The 17,991-nt window shown below is 40.7% G+C and overlaps 1 protein-coding gene and 1 non-coding gene across 3 annotated transcripts in view; one reads left to right on the top strand and one right to left on the bottom strand.

Moving 5' to 3' along the window:
- Slc3a1 (solute carrier family 3 member 1) overlaps window positions 1–17,991 on the bottom strand; it is a 46,540-nt gene that overhangs the window by 7,093 nt on the left and 21,456 nt on the right. For both annotated transcript variants that reach the window (XM_071601540.1, XM_027934545.2), the window contains 4 exons: window positions 16,172–16,297; window positions 6,841–6,960; window positions 5,528–5,652; window positions 4,042–4,237 (listed from right to left, as the gene is read on the bottom strand). In XM_071601540.1, coding sequence (XP_071457641.1) covers window positions 4,042–4,237; window positions 5,528–5,652; window positions 6,841–6,960; window positions 16,172–16,297 — 567 coding nt within the window. The remainder of the gene's footprint in view (window positions 1–4,041; window positions 4,238–5,527; window positions 5,653–6,840; window positions 6,961–16,171; window positions 16,298–17,991) is intronic.
- Trnag-ccc (transfer RNA glycine (anticodon CCC)) lies at window positions 1,157–1,229 on the top strand. Its single transcript has one exon. It is a non-coding gene; the product is annotated as a tRNA-Gly (tRNA).

Below are 17,991 nucleotides of genomic sequence, written 5' to 3'. Positions count from 1 at the left end.
CAAACCCAGTGCCTCACACATGCTAGGCAAGCACTCTGCCACTGAGCCATGACCCCAACCCTCCTTTCACTCTTTTAGCTTCTAACAACAAACCCTGTGATTTCTTAAGTCTTCTAGACACAGAGCATGAAAGGTTACAACAATCCAAGATGAATTTATTCAAGAAAAATAATTGCATTTTGGAGCAGTGAGCTTTGTAGCATTTGCACTTCCCTAATCTCACGCACCCTTACTCAAATCCATGATGGCTTTCAAAACTAATAGCCGTACAAATAAAACAGCTGAAAACCAGCAGCCTAGCCACCACTAGAAGGGCAGAACAGGTTTAAAGTACACCAAGATCTCCATCCTTAGGAAACCTTCATAAATTTCTGGCAGCTCACTTTTGGTTTCCTTTGCCTGATCTGACTCTGCAAACAGCAACAGCCCTATCCCCAGAGCATTGCTGAGAACAACTCAACATTGTACCTGCCTATGATGGTGTTATTAATTGAAGCTACTCAGAAGCTGAGCAAAAAAAGAAAAAAAAATTAAAGCTGACAATGAGATGTCTGTGAGGGGCTTTCAAAAGTTCCAACATCCCTGGGAATCCAAGAGGCTACAGTAATGGCAGGCCTGTGTGCATGCTGAGGGCTGTGCAGATATCCAAGGATGACCTGACAAGGCTCTGATCTCTTACCTTGGGCTACCCTTGAGGCTCTGTGCAATCAGAAATTGACAACTAAGGCAGAGCTGTCAACTGCCGAATGTTGAGAGTATGCCAATACACTCACAGACCTTCAGCAATACAGGGAGACTCATCAGTTCCATCTAGAAATCTTTCCATTCCTTAACTGTCAAAGTAGAGATTTCCCTGGCCACATGGAAAAAGAACAGACTATGCAGAATTAGTCTAAGAAAGAAAAGAAAAAAAGGAGTAACAACTACAACAAACACAGAGGGGAGAACATGATTTCTAGAATTACCCTATTACATGCCTTTAAATGTCCAGTTTTTAATAACAACAAAAATACTGACAAAGAAGCAAAACTATGGCCCATACATTGGTGATAAGAAAAATAATCAGTAAAAAGTGTTGCTGCGGGAAACCAAACATTTGACTTACTAGAGACTTTAAATCAGCTATTATGTTTTCCAGGAACTAAGTTATAGGGGCTGGGGTTGTGGCTCAGTGGTAGAGTGCTCGCCTCCCATGTGAGAGACCCTGGGTTCGATCCTCAGCACCACATAAAAATAAAAATAAAGACCTGACAAGGATCTGATCTCTCAGAGCACCACATAAAAATAAACAAAATAAAGATATTGTATCCATGTATAACTAAAAAAATATTTTAAAAAAGAACTAAGTTATAGCTACACAATTTAAAGACAATATGGGAAACAGTGTCACATCAAATAGATATTACTCATTATTATCAACAGAGAAATTATGAAAAAGAAACAAATTTTGGAGTTGAAAAGTATAACAAATAAAAACTTTCCTAGTAGGGTTTGACATATTTGAACTGGCAGAAGAATCAGAAAACACAAAGGTCAATTGAGAAAATCTCAACTGAAACAATCAGAAAGAAAAGAATGAAGAACAATGAGCAGATCTCAGAGACCTGTGGGATACCATCATACACACCAACATACACAGTCTCAAAACGAGAAGAGATAGAAAAAGGGAAAGAAAGAATGTCTGAAAAAACAACAGACAACAACTTCCCACAGCTGGTGAAAAACAATCTGCATATCAGAACCCCCACCTTGACACATCAGACTGTCAGAGGCACAGAGAGAGCTAGGGATGAGGCTTGGTGGTAGGGTGCTTGCCTAGCATGGATCCCCAGTACCACCCAAACACAAAGGCACAGAAAAAAATGCTGATTAAAGCAGCAAGAGAAAATTAGCATATCACATATCAGTAATCCTTGATAAGATTAACAACTGACTTGTCATCAGAAACTATGGAGGCTAGAAGGCAATGTGATGACATCTTGAATGAAAGGGAAAAAACAAAATATCTATATCTAGCAAAATATTCTCCAATTATGAAAGACAATTTTTACATACCTCTTCACACCTACTGTGATGGGTATGATTTTTTTTTCAAAACACAGAAAATTAGTTATTAAGGATATGGGAAACTAGAATCCTTGTACATGGCTGCTAGGAATGTAAAATTGGGGCGGCGGGGGGGATCAGTAGAAAATAATATGGCAGTTCCTCAAAGTTAAACATAGAAGTACTGTATGATCCAGCAATTCCACTTCCATGTAGGTATCCAAAAGAAATTGAAGAAAGGGGTTAAAATGGATACCATATACCAAAGTTCATGACATTCCAATAGCCATAAAGAGGAAACACCCCAATGGGCGTCAAGAGATGAAGGAATGAATAAAACATGGTATCTACACTCAATTGAATATTATGCAACCATAAAAAAGAATGAAATGCTGATATACGCTACAGTATGAAAAAATCTTGAAAACGTAGATTTGATTAAATAAGCCAGTCACAGGAAGAAAAATATTGTGTGAATCCACTTATATGAGGTACTCGTAAAATAGAAGCATAAAACAGAATGGAAGATACAAGAGTTTGGAAGTAGGAATAAGAGATTACTATATAACTTTTAAGTTCGGGATTATGAAAAAGTTCTAGAAATGGATGATAGTGATAGATAATTAAACAACTTGTGAATGTATTTAATACCAATAAATTGCACATTTATTTTAAATTTTATGTGTATTTTGCCATAAGAAAGGCCACAAAAGAATTTTTCAGGAATGCATAATAAACTATTAGAAATTAATAAGTTCATCGGTGTTGCAGGCAGGATATGAGATCAATATATAAAAGCCTATACTAAACCAGGTACAGTGGCAAACACATGTAATCCCAGTGGCTCAGGAGGCTGAGATAGGAGGATTGCAAGTTCAAAGCCAGCCTCAACAATGGTGAGGTGCTAAGCAACTCAGTGAGACCCTGTCTCTAAATAAAATACAAAATAGGGCTGGGGATGTGGCTCAGTGGTCAAGTGCCCCCCAGTACTCCCCACCAAAAAAAAAAAAAAAAAAAAGTCTATATTATTTGTATACACTAAGAATGAACAATCAAAAATGAAATTAAGAAAATAATTCAATTCAACATGAAAGGAATAAAATATAGCTATGTGCCACACAACATTCTGGTCAACCACAGACTATATATAGCAGTAGTCTCAAAATTATAATGGGACTGGAAGAAAGTTGAGGAAAAGGCAAGGGAAAAGGGAACTGATAGAGGAAAAAAAAAAAGAATCCTCAAGAAAATTCACAGTGAAGAGTTTGGTACAAGCTTTGCAGAGAAGCTCCTTAAAAAGTGTAAAAGCTGGGGTTGTGGCTCAGTGGTAGAGCACTTGCCTAGCATGCATGAGGCACTGGGTTTGATTCTCAGCACCACATACAAATAAATAAAATAATGGTCCAACAACAACATTTTTTTTTTTTAAATGTGAAAGCAAGCTGCACGTGGTGATGCACACCTATAGCAGGAGGATCACAAGTTTGAGGCCAGCCTTAGAAATTTAGTGAGGCCCTAAGCAACTTAGTGAGACCCTATCTCAAAATAAAAAATAAAAAGGGCTGGGGATATGGGCTTACAGCTCAGTGGTAAAGCACCTCTGGGTTCACTCCCCAGTACCAAAAAAAGAAAATGCGCTGGGGATGGCCTAGTAGTTAAGTGCCTCCGGGTTCAATCCCCAGTACAAGGGAAAAAAATATTTTTCTCTTTCTTCAATAATAAATTAACTAGGGCTTACTATAACTAAGTCACTGCACCTAGCTCAGGTTGTTTTTTTTTTTTTTTATATAACTTTAGTGTAACCTAGGTGTTTCTGTCCAGCGAGTGCAACAACAATGTGTATTAAGTCATGATACCGTTTCTCCTGAAGGGGACTGAATCCTTGGAAAACCAGGACAGCATGAATACGATCATGTCACATCATGGAACCACAGCTGGTTCCATGTGTATACAGATGGCCTCTTCAAAGGGCTCAAGATGGGCACAAGGACTTACCATCCAATTAGGCCACCTTCCTTCTGGCATGTTTTCCATCCAGGATGTGATGACGTCATGCACAATGTTCCCAGAAAGATCGTCCAGTGTGGTGAGGTAATGGTTGAAGGGAAAATCCGCTTCCTGGGTAAATGGCAACCCATAGTACATCATGATCCTGTCGATGCTCTCTGCCTGGGCTTCGGCTCCCATGAACCTGTCAGAGTTGGCAGGGTTTGAGGCCCTCAGGGCCTGTCAGGAGACTGGCTAAAGACTCTGCATCTTGTTTATATCTTATTTTTAAAATGTGGGGGCTAAACACACACTATTAGCCAGATAGGGGCAGGGCTCATTAGAAAGCAGTCAAGCCAGGTGGCCAAGAAAGGTCACAGTGGGTCACCTGTGGTGTCTAGGGCAGTGTATTAATGGGTCACTGCACAATCTTGGGCCCAGCTGCCTCGGTTCACATCCCATCTTTGCCATCACTACCCACGGGACCATCGCCTACGTGCTCAGAGCTTTGTCTCCTCATCTAGAAAGTGGAGATTATAATCAGAGCACCACTTCAAGGAGGGAAAATTTCTTAAGCTTCTTTTTCTATTGATTCTATTGGGTGACCAGTACAAACTAACACAGGTTGAGTATCCCTTAACGAAAATTCTTGGGACCAGAGTATTTCAGATTTTGGAGGGGTTTTTTTTGTTTTGTTTTGTTTTAATTTTACAGTATTTACCTAGACTTTTACTAGTTGAAAATTCCTGATCCAAAAATCATAAATCAAAAATGGTCTAAAATTTTCAGTTAACCTTGAGTTAATTTTGTAGAATATTATATGCCAGGCACTATTTTAGGTGCTTTATGTACATTATCTTATTTATCTCATAATAACCTTTTAAAAGGTTATTACTATTACCTTTGTTTTTTTTTTTTTTCTTTGATGGTGGTTCTGGGAATTGAACCCAGGGCCTTGTGCATGCAAGGCAAGCAATCTATCAACTGAGCTATATCCCCGGCCCCTACCATTACCTTCTTATTGATGAGAAAACAGACTTATGTTAACCACCCAGCCCAAGACCAACCAGCTACGGAGCCAGATTCCACCTCAAGCCCATCTGAGTCCAAAGCTGTGTTTCTAAGCATTGTGATATACTGACAGGTTGATTCCAACATTTGGATTCATACTCTACAGGGAAATATAGTCCCAGTAATAATGATAAAAATAATAGTTTCTGGCTAATATTTAACTACTAAATTATCTTTTAAGTTAATTTAATTTTTATAAAACTCTGAAATCAGTGCTGTCATTAGCAAAATTCCACAAAAGAAGAAACTGAAAATCAGCTGTGTGACAAGATATATCAGACCCTGGCATAACCTAGCTGAAATAAAATTATGCAGTCTTATTAAATTATGACTTGGAGCTCAGACCATGCCTCATAACCATGTGAGGTTTAAACTACAGATCACACTCTGTGCCTATAAAGAACAAAAGCAGTCCTGTGGTCACCTGTATCTGCCAGGCTCCCGGCTGTATTGGTCCATGGTCTGCCGGAAGCTCCGGACAAGGTCGTGCATTCCCACTTGCGTGGTGGTGAAGTCGTGATACAGCTCTGAGTAGTGTGTGACAGTGTCCTTTGAAAACCAGGACAACAGGAATGCCATCATTTCACATGTCGCATACCCACAGCCAGCTCCATATAAATACAGACAGTCTCTTCAAAGGGATCAAGCTGAGCAAAAGAGATACTCAGAAAAGATCCTGGCGAGACCTCCCATGCTCAAGAGTTTGTGGACTGACAGTATTCACAACTATTAGTACTTCATTTGATTAATTGTCAACTTTATAAATCTAGTAAACATAAACAGTTAATAAAGTCCTCCTACCCATGTGATTGTCTAAGTGCTTCAGACACTTTTAAAGGCATGCGAATGATCCTAAGGATTATAGAGCCCATCATTATACTTTTATCTATTCACACAGATATCAATATTGTATATTTAAATTAGTTTCTTTACCATATTTATCTTTCATTTTTACTATTACAGTTCCTCAGAGTTTCAGTAATTTTTCCTGATATTCATTTCTCTGCCTTCCTAGGATTATAAGAATCAAAAACAAAAGACTACATCCCATACAAGCCAAGGTTTTAGGTCCTGGGTTGGGACACGGACTGACTGAACCTAACTTGAGGTCCATGTGGTAGATTTTTTTGCCTTCCATACTTTTTATTGGTACACTATAGTGTACATAATGAATCCTGATTCATAGTGAGATGGGCATGGTTCAGAAATCTGTTTATCACTTCTATAACCCTTGATATGTTAAGTTCTCTAAGGTTTGGTAAATGGGGGATCATGAAACTTCTCTAATAGGTGGTTACAAGAATTCAATGCACTATAAAAGTGCATGTTGCATACCACGGACACCTGGCCAATGCCTGTTCCCTTCCCTTCTGTCTATCTAACCTGGAACAACTAACTAGAAAAGATGCTGGGGACCTCCTCACTTGAACTTGAATGAGATGATAAAATCTCAGTGAGCAAACTGTCCTCCATTCTAGGTCCTTGGTAGAGTTCACTCTGTGCCCTCAGAACCTTCATGAAGGAACAAAGATGAAGAACTCCTCCAGGGATCCCTTACTCTGGAAAAAGCCAGCGGAAGGAAACGTCTGAGTGCCTGAATTAGAAACCCCAATGACTCCTAAGAGAAGTAGTGTGGCTAGGTACCTCCCACAGATGGCAGAGGACTTGCCTTTGTAATTGGCATCTCAGGCTAATAAGGGAAACCCTGATGCATTTTCAGAAATTTTAAAACCTTACCGGGCTTTGTGACTTATTTACTTGGATCTCATCTCTCAGATGCTTTGCTTCTAGAAGAAATTTAACAGCATCAAAACTAAAGCCATCAACACCTTTTGCAAGCCAAAACTGTATTATTTCCTAAACAGGAAGAAACAAAACACTTAGTTACACATAATCATAATGCTTAATAAGGCTTTTTTTTGCAAATGACTTTCCATCATAAATAGATATTGCCACATACAAAGCAAACACAATATCCATGCATTCAGCTATTTATTAATTTCATGTAACTGTCTTAGTATAATGAACTCTCAAGTAACTTCCTTTAGGGATACCCACACCTCCTTCATATTTGAATTAGGAGTTATAATTACATTTATAACTGATATGATGAGCATATTTCCAAAGTTTAGAGAATCTAATCAAAACTTAAGAAACCATCATGAAAGATAGGACTCCAGAGAATCTGGGACAGTACCTCATCTCCATCTTGCCCAACTCCTTAACTATCACTCCAGCTCAAAGTAATAACCAATTGTTCAAGAGTTAAATGCTTCACTCCTTATCAGGAAGGCAAGTGAAAGGTGAAGAGCTTGGGTGGTCAAGGATTTCCTATTAAGAGCACTATGGAAGAAACACAAGACCAAGCAGAAAGAATCAACCATCAACCAGGAAAACAATGAAGAAAAAGAGTGAAGATCAGGTGGTAGAACTCAGCTGCAAACATCTTGAATACCCTCAGATAATAAAAGGTAAATAGCACATTATCCAAAGAAGCCACTATTTTATTGTCCTTAACAAAGAAATTGACCCCAAGCTAAAATAGTTTTCATACATTTTATTGGATTCTTTCATGACAGAATATCTTCCAAAGATGTCTGATGGACACCAGAGTGAATGTCTCTGGCTTTCTCTACACCCCTGCCTGATTCCCAACACATCCTTGCTAAAGAGAAGGTAGCTTTTGCGTGCCCAGCCTCTTCCCTGGCACACCTGCTGTGCCTGGCCTGCCCGGACTCCAATGCTGAGTCCAATGACTGAAGAGATGAAACCAAGACTGCAAACATGGCACTCAAGGAAGGAGCTTGAGAAGAAGGAAATGGGACGTGAGAAACATGGAGAGGATAGAGGAGGCAGCTTCTGGATATGCATGAATGGGAGGCGGAGAAACGGGATTTCCTTTCATTCCAGGCAGTTTCAGGTGTAGGGCTGAAGGCATGGGTGTGTGATCTGTGCAACTGCACTGGGCCCCTGGCTCAGAAGGGCCTTGCGCTTGGTTTAATACTCCAGCTCTTGATTTCATTGCCATGAACTTTTCAATGATTTTAGAACAAGAGACCCTGAACTTTCATTTTGCATGTGGCCCCACAAATGATGTAGCGAGTAATTTATAGGTACCATGAGAAAAACAATACAGGGTAAAGGGGGCCAGAGAGCGAGTTTAGATTGTGTAGGCAACATTTCAACAGGGAAAATAAGAAATGAGGGAGAAGACACGAGGAGGCATGGTCCATGGGGAGGTATGGAATCATGGGAAGGTATGGTGCCGTGTGTAGGTACATGGAAGAGCACAGATTCCTTGAGCAATGAAGAGAGGGGACAGTGTGGTTGGACTCATCACATCTAGCTTAGTAGTTATTGGGATCAACTTGGGATCTGTTGGGCACAGGGATAGGAAACCCCTGGAAGGTGTTCAGCAGAAAAGCCTATGGTTTGTCTTACACTTTCAAAGATCTGATGTATGCAGAACAAACTGGTCAGTCTGACGGCTCCTCAAAAGGTGAAATAGGAGGTTACGCTGAGACCTAGCAATTCCACACCTAGGTACACATCCAAGAGAGGTGAAAATGTGGGTCCCCACCAAACCGTGCACACAATGGAGGTTCACAGCAGCATGATCCATAAAAGCCAAAAAGCAGAAATCACCTCCCAAGACGCAGCCATATAATGAATATTATCTGTCCATAAAAGGTACAGAATACTGGTGCATGCTACAACTTAAGAGGAATCTTGGAAACATTTTGCTAAATGAAAGAAAGACACAAAGGATAAATATCGTAGGACTCTATTTATATAAAATGTCCAGAACGGGCAAATCTACAGAGACAAAAAGTACATTAGTGGTTGCCAGGGGTTGGGATAATGGGTGAACAATGAGTGCTAAAGCATCCGAGCTTTCTTCTCTGGGGTGATGAAATGTTCTAAAATTAGGTTGTGATAATAGTTCTACAATTTTATGAACTCACTAAAAAACTGAAACTGTATACTTTGGGTAAATTTTATGGTATGTGAATTATATATTAAAAAATCTGTTGCCAAAAGAAAAAAAATAAATAAGCCTGAGGATTCCTTTTTGTTTTTTAAATATTTATTTTTTAGTTATAGGTGGACAATATCTTTATTTTTCATTTTTTATGTGGTGCTGAGGATCGAACCCAGTGCCTCACGTGTGCTAGGCAAGTGCTCTACCTCTGAGCCAAAACCCCAGCCTTGAGGACTCCTTTTAGGAGCCTACCCTGGTGGCTTGGAGTGGGGAGACAAAGTGGAAAAGGCAGATGTTGAATCTGCTCTGAGGGTGGAGCTCCCCGGTCTGCTGGTGGTGTGTGGGTATTGTGAAAGAAAGAGGGGTCAAGACTAACCCCTATGTTCTTGAACTGAGTGACCGTGTGCCACTCACCAGAGGCAACAGCTGGTTGAGGGAGAAAGATGGAATGTTCTGACTTAGACACATCAAGTTTGAGGTGTCTGCTGCACATGTAGGAGGGGATGCTGAGGTGGCTGGTAGCTTGTGAAATCTAGATCTTGGAGCTGGGCATGGTGACACACACTTGGAATCCCAGCACCTTGGGAGGCTGAGGCCAGAGGATTGTGAGTTCAAAGCTAGCTCAGCAATTTAGCAAGGCCCTAAGCAACTTAGTGAGATGCTGTCTCTAAAATATAAGAAAGGCTGAGGATGTGGCTTGGTGGTTGAGCATCCCTGGGTTCAATCCTCCGTACCAAAAAAAAAAAAGTGGAGCTTAGGGCAGGGCTGTGGTCACAGATATAAATCTGGGAGCTAGCAGCCTAAAAACATTTGTCAAGTAGCTTGCCCCTTGTTCCAGAAACATAGGTGACCAGGACAGAAGCAGAGCCTGCTGCCACCCTCCCTTATAAGCCAACGGTCACAAAGGACTCCTCCACCTCACTGGAAAATTCTTGAGGGCAAGAGTGGCTGTTGGTTCTGTTTCCTTAGCCTCTGACACAGCACCTGGCCCTCAGTGAATTCTTGATAGAATGGAAGTGAAGTCTGCAGCGTGAGGAGTCACACACTGGCATCATCCATATGTCAACAAATCCCAAACTTTATGCCTAGAGAACAACTCCCCAATTCCCATATCCTTATATCCAGCTCTCCACTGGACCCTTGAATGTCTCACAGAGAGCTCAAACTCCACCCAACAATGCCCTTCTTCCTATTCTTGCATCTTCCAGTTTAGCAAATGGCACCACACCCGACCAGTATTCGACTCTGAAACCTGGAACTCATATTGAACTCTTAAGTTCTAATGACTTCTCTACACCCCACAACACCCTTGCTGATCCAAGTATTTCCACGTTACTGCACTGACCTCCTCCCTGAGCCCTCTGCCTCCAAACCTGACTTACTCAAACCCATTCCCCAAAACTACATTGATTATTCAATATGCAAATATTCCTGCCTAAAACCTTTTAAATTCAAATCCTTACCAGAACTTTCAGTGCTGCTCATGACTCAGCCCCTGCTGACCACTCTAGTCTCACTGGATCAGATCACTCTCTATATATACACCATGTTCCAGCCATATTGATAACTCCCAGCACCACTGCCATGCCATGATTCATGCTCTCCCTGAAACACACCCACCCATGCCTCTTCCCTTGGCTTGCTCCAGTTCATCCCTGACATCATTGGCTCCTGTGCAAATTGCTCCTTCCCTGATCTCTCCCACTCTGTCTGGGTGAAGTGCCAGTCCTCTCTACTCCTACTTCCACTGTCATGACCACTCAGAACACTCTATTGTAATCACTGTTTGTTACCTCCCCTCACAATACAAGTCCCATGACAGTCACAATATGTATCTTTTCAACCACCCTACTCTAGCACATGGCCAACACACTACACATACAGTGTGTTATGGTTGGGATGTGAGGTATCCCCCAAAAGCTCATGAGTGAGACAATGTAAGCAGGTTCAGAGGAGAAATTATTGGGTTATGAAAGTCTTAACCTAATCAGTGAATTAATCACCTGATGGGATTAATTGAGTGGTAACTGAAGGCAGGTAGGATATGGCTAAGGAGGTGGAGCACTGGGGCATGGCTTTGGGGTATATATTCGTATTTGGCAACAGGAAGATCTCTCTGCTTCCTGATCATCCTGTGAGCTGCTCTCCTCCGACACACTCTCCGCCATGATTGTTCTGCCTCACCTTGAGCCCTAAGGAATGAAGCCAGCTTTCTATGGATTCAGACTTCTGAAAGTGTGAGCCCCTAAATAAACTTTTCCTCCTCTAAAATTGTTCTGGTAAGGACTTTTAGTCACAGAGGCAAAAAAAAAAAAAAGCTGACTAAAACACAGTGAAATGAGTACATGATCATAACAGAGCACCTGGCATATAGAAAGTGTAATAAAGGGTATAATTATCTTCAAGTAGAGCTAGTGTTTAAAGGAGGTAGTGAGTGAACTATATTTTATTTCATTTTTAATTTCTTGGTACTAAGGATTGAACCAATGGGGAGGCTTTATCACTGAACTATATCCCCTGTCCCTTTTTTTTTTTTTTTTTTTTTGGTATCAGGGATTGAACCCAGGGGCACTCAACCACTGAGCCACATCCCCAGCTCTATGTGGTATGTTATTTAGAGACAGGTCTCACTGAGTTGCTCAGGACCTTGAACTTGTGATCTTCCTGCTTCAGACTCCCAAATGGCTGGGACTGCAGGCATGAGCCACCACACCTGGCTATGAGTGAACTGTGTTTTAAATTGAGCTGCCCACCTCCAGCAGCACTGTGTTCAGTAATGGAAAAGCAGAACCTATGCTTATGCTCTGGGTTCCATCTTAAGCTGGGAGTGCCTCTTGGCTTCTCATCCCCAGCTGCAGGGAATATCATGACTCCCCAGGGGTCCCCACTCCAGTGCTGAGCATTCCCACATGGCAGGTCAGGATAACACCAAGCCAGACATGGAGCCAGGCCACCTGGAGTCTCTTCCTTGCTATATGACTGTCCTAGTGGGCCACTTCACCTTACTGTAATTGTTTCCTATTTATCTAAAAAATGATTTGGAGGCAAGTAAAACTCAAAGTGACTGGAAATGTATAAATGCTACTATACAAACAGAAGCCCCCAACTTCTTTGAGAAGGTTTCCTGATTTCTCCAGTATCAGGCACTCAAGCACTGGGAGGCCAGGGGCAGGCCAAGTCCCCTGATAGCCAGTGGGAAAGAAGGAGACTGAGGAGTGAGGAGGGTGTTCATGCTGGATGCCCCCTGTAGGGTAGCCTCCCCCTGTGCAGATAACTGAACTGCCAGGAGCTGAAGGCAAAGGCTCTGACTTCACTGGTGCCAGTTGGAATGCAAGCAGGAGTCATTCCAAATGCCTCCTGGCCACAAACTATCTGGATTGCAAATTATTAACCTGTTATTAACTCTACTGCAGAGATAAGGGGCAGGAGGATGTTGGAAGTCCTCTTCAAGTGAAAGATCCATTTCCAGGAACAAAGTACCACCCCCCCCCCAGCTTCTCCTTATTTCTTATTTACTTTTAATAGTAAATCTTCCAAAACTGCCTTTTAAATAATGTCTAACCTGTTAACCAGGGGTAGTAGTGATCCCTTATTTGAAGACTTTCATTCTAAGGGACTAGGGAATCAGAATCCTAGTCACAAATCTAACTACTTGGATACCTACAAATGAACAGCCAGGTTAGTCAAAGAATCATTAGTGTTTTGGCTGGCACATTGTGACAAAATGAATGACACTAGCTTAAACATTTCTAGATGTTGTGGTGCTGTGTGGTGCTGCCATAAAAGTAGACATAAACATGAATGGAACAGAGTTGCAAGTCTAAAAATAAATAAGCCTATACATCTATGGCCAGTTGGCTTTCAATTAGAGTTGCTGTCATATATACCTAATTAAAATAAATAAATTTTAAAAAAATAAATAAAACAAACATCACGATGAAAGCACATACTGCAACACTGGTCTACTCTACTGTTTATTTTAAAAGGAACATATTTTTCTTTTTCTCTTCTCCCTCTCCCCTTCCCTAATTCGAGGGTGTGAAACAAGATTACCTTTTCCCATCTTAGGCATTGTTATCTGTCCTTGAGCACACCACAGGAAAGAGACATCTCCTAAAGATCTAGGAAGTGACTATCTCCCAAATTAACAAGTGAATTTCAACACACCACCAGGGCGCACCTGGAAAGCAGCCTTTAAAGAGCTTCTTTAAAAGCCCTCTGCTTTCCCTTATGGAGAGAATCACAGACTCTAGGACAAGAATCCCCTGTGCTTCTCATTTGTTAGCAAAGCAATAAACCTTCTTTTTCCTTTTTTCTCAAAACCATGTCTCTTCCTTATTAAATTGTCACTGGGGACAAGGACTGAGCTTTTCATAGCAATACAATAAAAGAAAAAAGTGAAATTGGACATATTAAAATTAAGACCTCTTATGCTTCAAAGGGCTACATCACGAAAGTTAAAAGACAACCCACAGAACAGAAGAAAAGTATTTGCAAATCATGTGTCTAAAATATATAAAGAACTCTTACAACCCAATAATAAAAAGACAAATAAGCCTGTTTTTAGATGGGCAAAGGATTTGAATAGACATTTCTGCAATGAAGATACATAAGTAAACTATGAGCACATGAAAAGAGGCAAATACAAATATAACCTGGAATGAGATGACACTTCACCCACAGTAGGATAACTATAATGAAAACATAAGCTGAGCACGGTGATGCAGCTTGGGCTCAGGAGGCTCAGGCAGGAGAAGCATGAGTTCAAAGTCAGCCTCAGCAACTTAGCAAGGCCCTAAACAACTTAGTAATATACCGTTTCTAAATAAAATAAACAAAGGGCTGGAGATGTGACTCAGTGTTTAAGTATGCCTGGGTTCAATCCCTGGTACCAGAAAACAAACAAACAAAAACTCATAGGCAATAACAAGTATTGCCAGTGGGAATGTAGAGAAATGGAAACCTTTATAAATTGCTAATGGGAATGTAAAGTGGTGCAGTGGCTACTGAAAACAACTTTGGCAGTTTTCATGTAAAGATAGATGGATGTATGGATAAATATATGAATGGATGGATGGATAGATAAATAAGCTAAGCTATATAAAATATAAACAGATAATTTCTGATTCCACTTATGTGAAATGTCCTCAGTAGGCAAATTAGTAGATTAGTTGCCAAAGCCTTGGTGGGGGCGGTGGGTATCAGGAGGTTAGGGAGAATGACTGCTGATGGGTTTGGAATTTCTTTTTGGCATGATGAAAATGCACTGGAAAATTAATAGTGATAGTCGCACAACTCTGAATATACTAAAACCACTGAATCACCCATTTGAAAAATTTTTATGGTATGTGAATTATTATATTCCAAGAAACTGTTATTTAAGAACAAATAAAGGAAAAATAAACTAAGGATTCCAGTGCCCCTAGTGTCCTGCATCCTCTCTATTTGGCTGATATGGTGAGATGCAGAAGGGCACCCATGGCTCTCCATTCTGTTTGGGTGTCCTCCTCCCTCCTCCCTCCCCCAAGCACTACCCCACTCAGCTAAATTCCTGCCCGCTCTGGCCACAGCAGCAGCACAAGAATGAGAACAACATGGCTACTACTTACTGCCAATCACTAGAACTGTCTGTACCACGCCAGTACAAGCCCACCAGAGATCACCGGGGTTACTACAAAAACTTTCCTGCCTACAGAGCCCCAAAGGAATCTTCACTGGCTCAGCATGTGCCCTTCCATCAAACTCAAGGCCATCTGCAGAGCCCTCAGCTCTTGATTTTGCAACCTCTGCTTCCTGCCTCCTGCCCTCTTGTATCTCCAGCACACTTGTAGGGCTGCCAGATAAAAGATAAAGGACACCTTGTTAATATCAAGGAACCGATGAATACTTTTATAGTAGAAGTATATATATCCAAGCATTATATTATTCACTATGTATCTGAAATTGAAATTTTAACCAGGTATCCTGTATTTGTATTTGCTATTTCTGGCAAGCCTATACACTGGCCTCCATGTCATTCCTGAAACACATGAACCATACTCTCCCCTCCAGATCTCTGCACTTGCTCTGCCCTCTGCCTGAAATTCTCTTCCCCTAGAGAGGCACAGGGCTCAGGCATGGTGACGCATGCCTGTGATTCTAGCAACTCTGGCAGCTAAGGCAATTTAGCAAGACCTAATCACAAAACAAAAAATACAAAGGGCAAGGGATGTGACTCAGTGGTTAAGCCCCTCTGGGTTCAATTCCAGGACTCCCTTTCACACTTCAGGTGGTTGTCAGGCAGTACCTCATCCCTGGTGTATGTCTGAGTCACCTTCCCTTAGCATTCACCACAACCTGACATGTGATAGGCACAGTTCTTCATTGTCTACTTTACCCACACAAGGGACTCACTGAGGGTAGGGCTTCTTTTATTCACTGCTGTTTTCCCAGTACTCAGGGCCTGGCACAGGGTAGGCAGGCAGTGAGTTAATATTTACTGAATGAATACAGAAGTGCCATGCATGGATTATCTCATCTAATCTTCCTAAGAGCCCTCTGAGTCCAATACTACCATCAAATGTGTTTAATGAATGAGGGATCTGAGGCATAGAAAAGCCAAATAAGGGCTAGGGTTGTAGCCCAATGGTAGAGCGCTTGCCTAGCATGTGTGAGGCACTGGGTTCGGTCCTCAAAATAAAAATAAAAATAAATACTTATAAAAATAAGTAAAATAAATATAATAAAAATAAAAATAAATACTTATAAAAATAAGTAAAATAAAGGTCCATCAACAATTAAAAAGAAAAGAAAAGCCAAATAATTCACCCAGAGGCCCACCGCAGATGTGGGAGCCCTCATCTGGCCCCACCTTCCTGCACCTGCCAATTGTCACTAAGGCACCAGGTGTTTCTTACCCCCTTCCATTTAGATTATTCTGGGTTAGATGAAGAAAGGAGTCACCAACAAATAAAAGTGTCTTTATTTGCATCAAACATCTTAATCTGAGAATTTAACTGTACTACTTTTATTTTTCCTGCAAAATTATTGTTCAATATAGAGTGTTTAAAATAACCACTCCCATTAATGAAGAGTATCTATACTCACTTTTATTTCTTCTTGAACAGCAGGATTTCGGAAATTCAAATCAGGTTGCTCTTTCATAAACTGGTGAAAATAACATTGCTTTCGCACTTCATCAAAGTGCCAACTGGAGTTTCCATACACACTTAACTAGCAAAGAAACAAAACAGCACATCAGTAACTTAGCATTATTCATATGATGGTTTTGCCTACAAAGAAATGATCACAGCCATCCCAGGCCCCGTGTGGGCAGAGTATTTAAATCATGAGAATTCTCCTTCTAGGGCAAGTATTAAGCTAAATTAACTCCCCAAAATGTCACCAGTTGGCCTAATGCCCCATAAACATGGTTGTGACCTGTCTGTCCAGTAGATGCTATTCATAACAGTCACAATGACAAGCCAATGCTCTCAAATTCAAAACAAGACCAACTTAAGGAACAGACATTGCTAACATATTTTCTTGAATCCTCTGTCCAGGCTTTGGCTTCCTGTTTGTAAAGAAAAGCAAATGGGGTCAACATGGGAAAAAGACAATTTCTATTGGTCTTGAAGCTTGAACCCAATATACTGAATATTCAAACTATAGTTATAAAAAAAATTTATTAGACCTATTCTTTAATAAACCCTGCCAGTCCTCAGGAATAAAAATCTAGCAACTTCAAGTGTTGGTACCTAGTGGTATTTGACACTGTGGCTAATTTCCTCCTTCTAGAAATGCTCAGGTTCATGGTTCCATGTCAAGACTCTCCTCTCATGCCCCACTCTCAGTCTCTGGCCCCTTCCTCTTGGTGTATGCAATGACCCCTTAAACATGAAGGTTTCTTGGGCTCTATCTCATTTCATGCTAAACACAGCATCTAGAAAGCACTGAAAAACTGGGGGATTTTACATGAATCTTTTTCCTTTTAGTTGGAAGACGTAGTCACATGGATCTGTATTTCTATGGCAGTTGGTCAAAGCTGAGTAACAGCTGCTGCCTTTCAAGAAAACATATCTAGATTATTTATACTACCTGATAAACTGTAAGTTCACCACATGGCTGCCTGGACACAAACCACAATGAGATATCTATTTTTGTGTGTCTAACCAACAAAAGACCAGGATCCAGAATGCAAAGAGGCCTCCAGAAAGCAACAGGGACAAGCAATCCTAAAGAGAACTAGGGAATGAAAGCAGGTATTTCACAGAAAAGGAAGCGCAGATGAATAACTATATGAAAAGATGTTCAACATCATTAGTAAGTATATAATTACATTAGCAACTTGATAAATCATCACTAGTTATTAGATAAATGTAAAATTTAGACCTCAATATACTATTTTATATTCACACAAATGAAAATAGAAAAAAGTCTGGCCAATAATTCCTCAAAGTTGATATCCAGAAACCAGCATGTTTAAATGTTAACAGAGAAGATCAAGAAGAGAAAAAGAACTGGGTGTAGCAGCATACACCTGTAATTCCAGCAACTCCGGAGATTAGAGTCAAGAGGATTGCAAATTCAAGGCCGGTCTCAGTAATTTAGGATGATTTTCAGCAACCTAGTAAGACCTTGTCTCAAAAATAAAAAGTAAAAAGGACTGGGGATATCGCTCCATGGTAAAACACCCCTAGGCTCAAGTATTTAAAAAAAAAAAAAGGAAGGAAGGGTGGAAGAGTGAGAGGAGGGGAAGAGGTGAAGAAGAAGAGGAGGAAGAGGAAGAAGAAGAAGAAGAAGAGACTGGAGTAGGGTAAGATGGTCCAGAGTAAAAGACCTAGGAGGAAAAACAAAGATGTGGCCTGGGACAGATGTAGAGCTGCTGGATGAAATATAGGACTCAAACAAATCTAAATTTCAGAAAA

The sequence above is a fragment of the Marmota flaviventris genome, chromosome 14, assembly GCF_047511675.1.
Source record: "Marmota flaviventris isolate mMarFla1 chromosome 14, mMarFla1.hap1, whole genome shotgun sequence".
Taxonomy (NCBI): Eukaryota; Metazoa; Chordata; class Mammalia; order Rodentia; family Sciuridae; genus Marmota; species Marmota flaviventris.
Note: the sequence above shows the minus strand (reverse complement) of the source record. Positions and strands in the feature narration are given on the sequence as shown.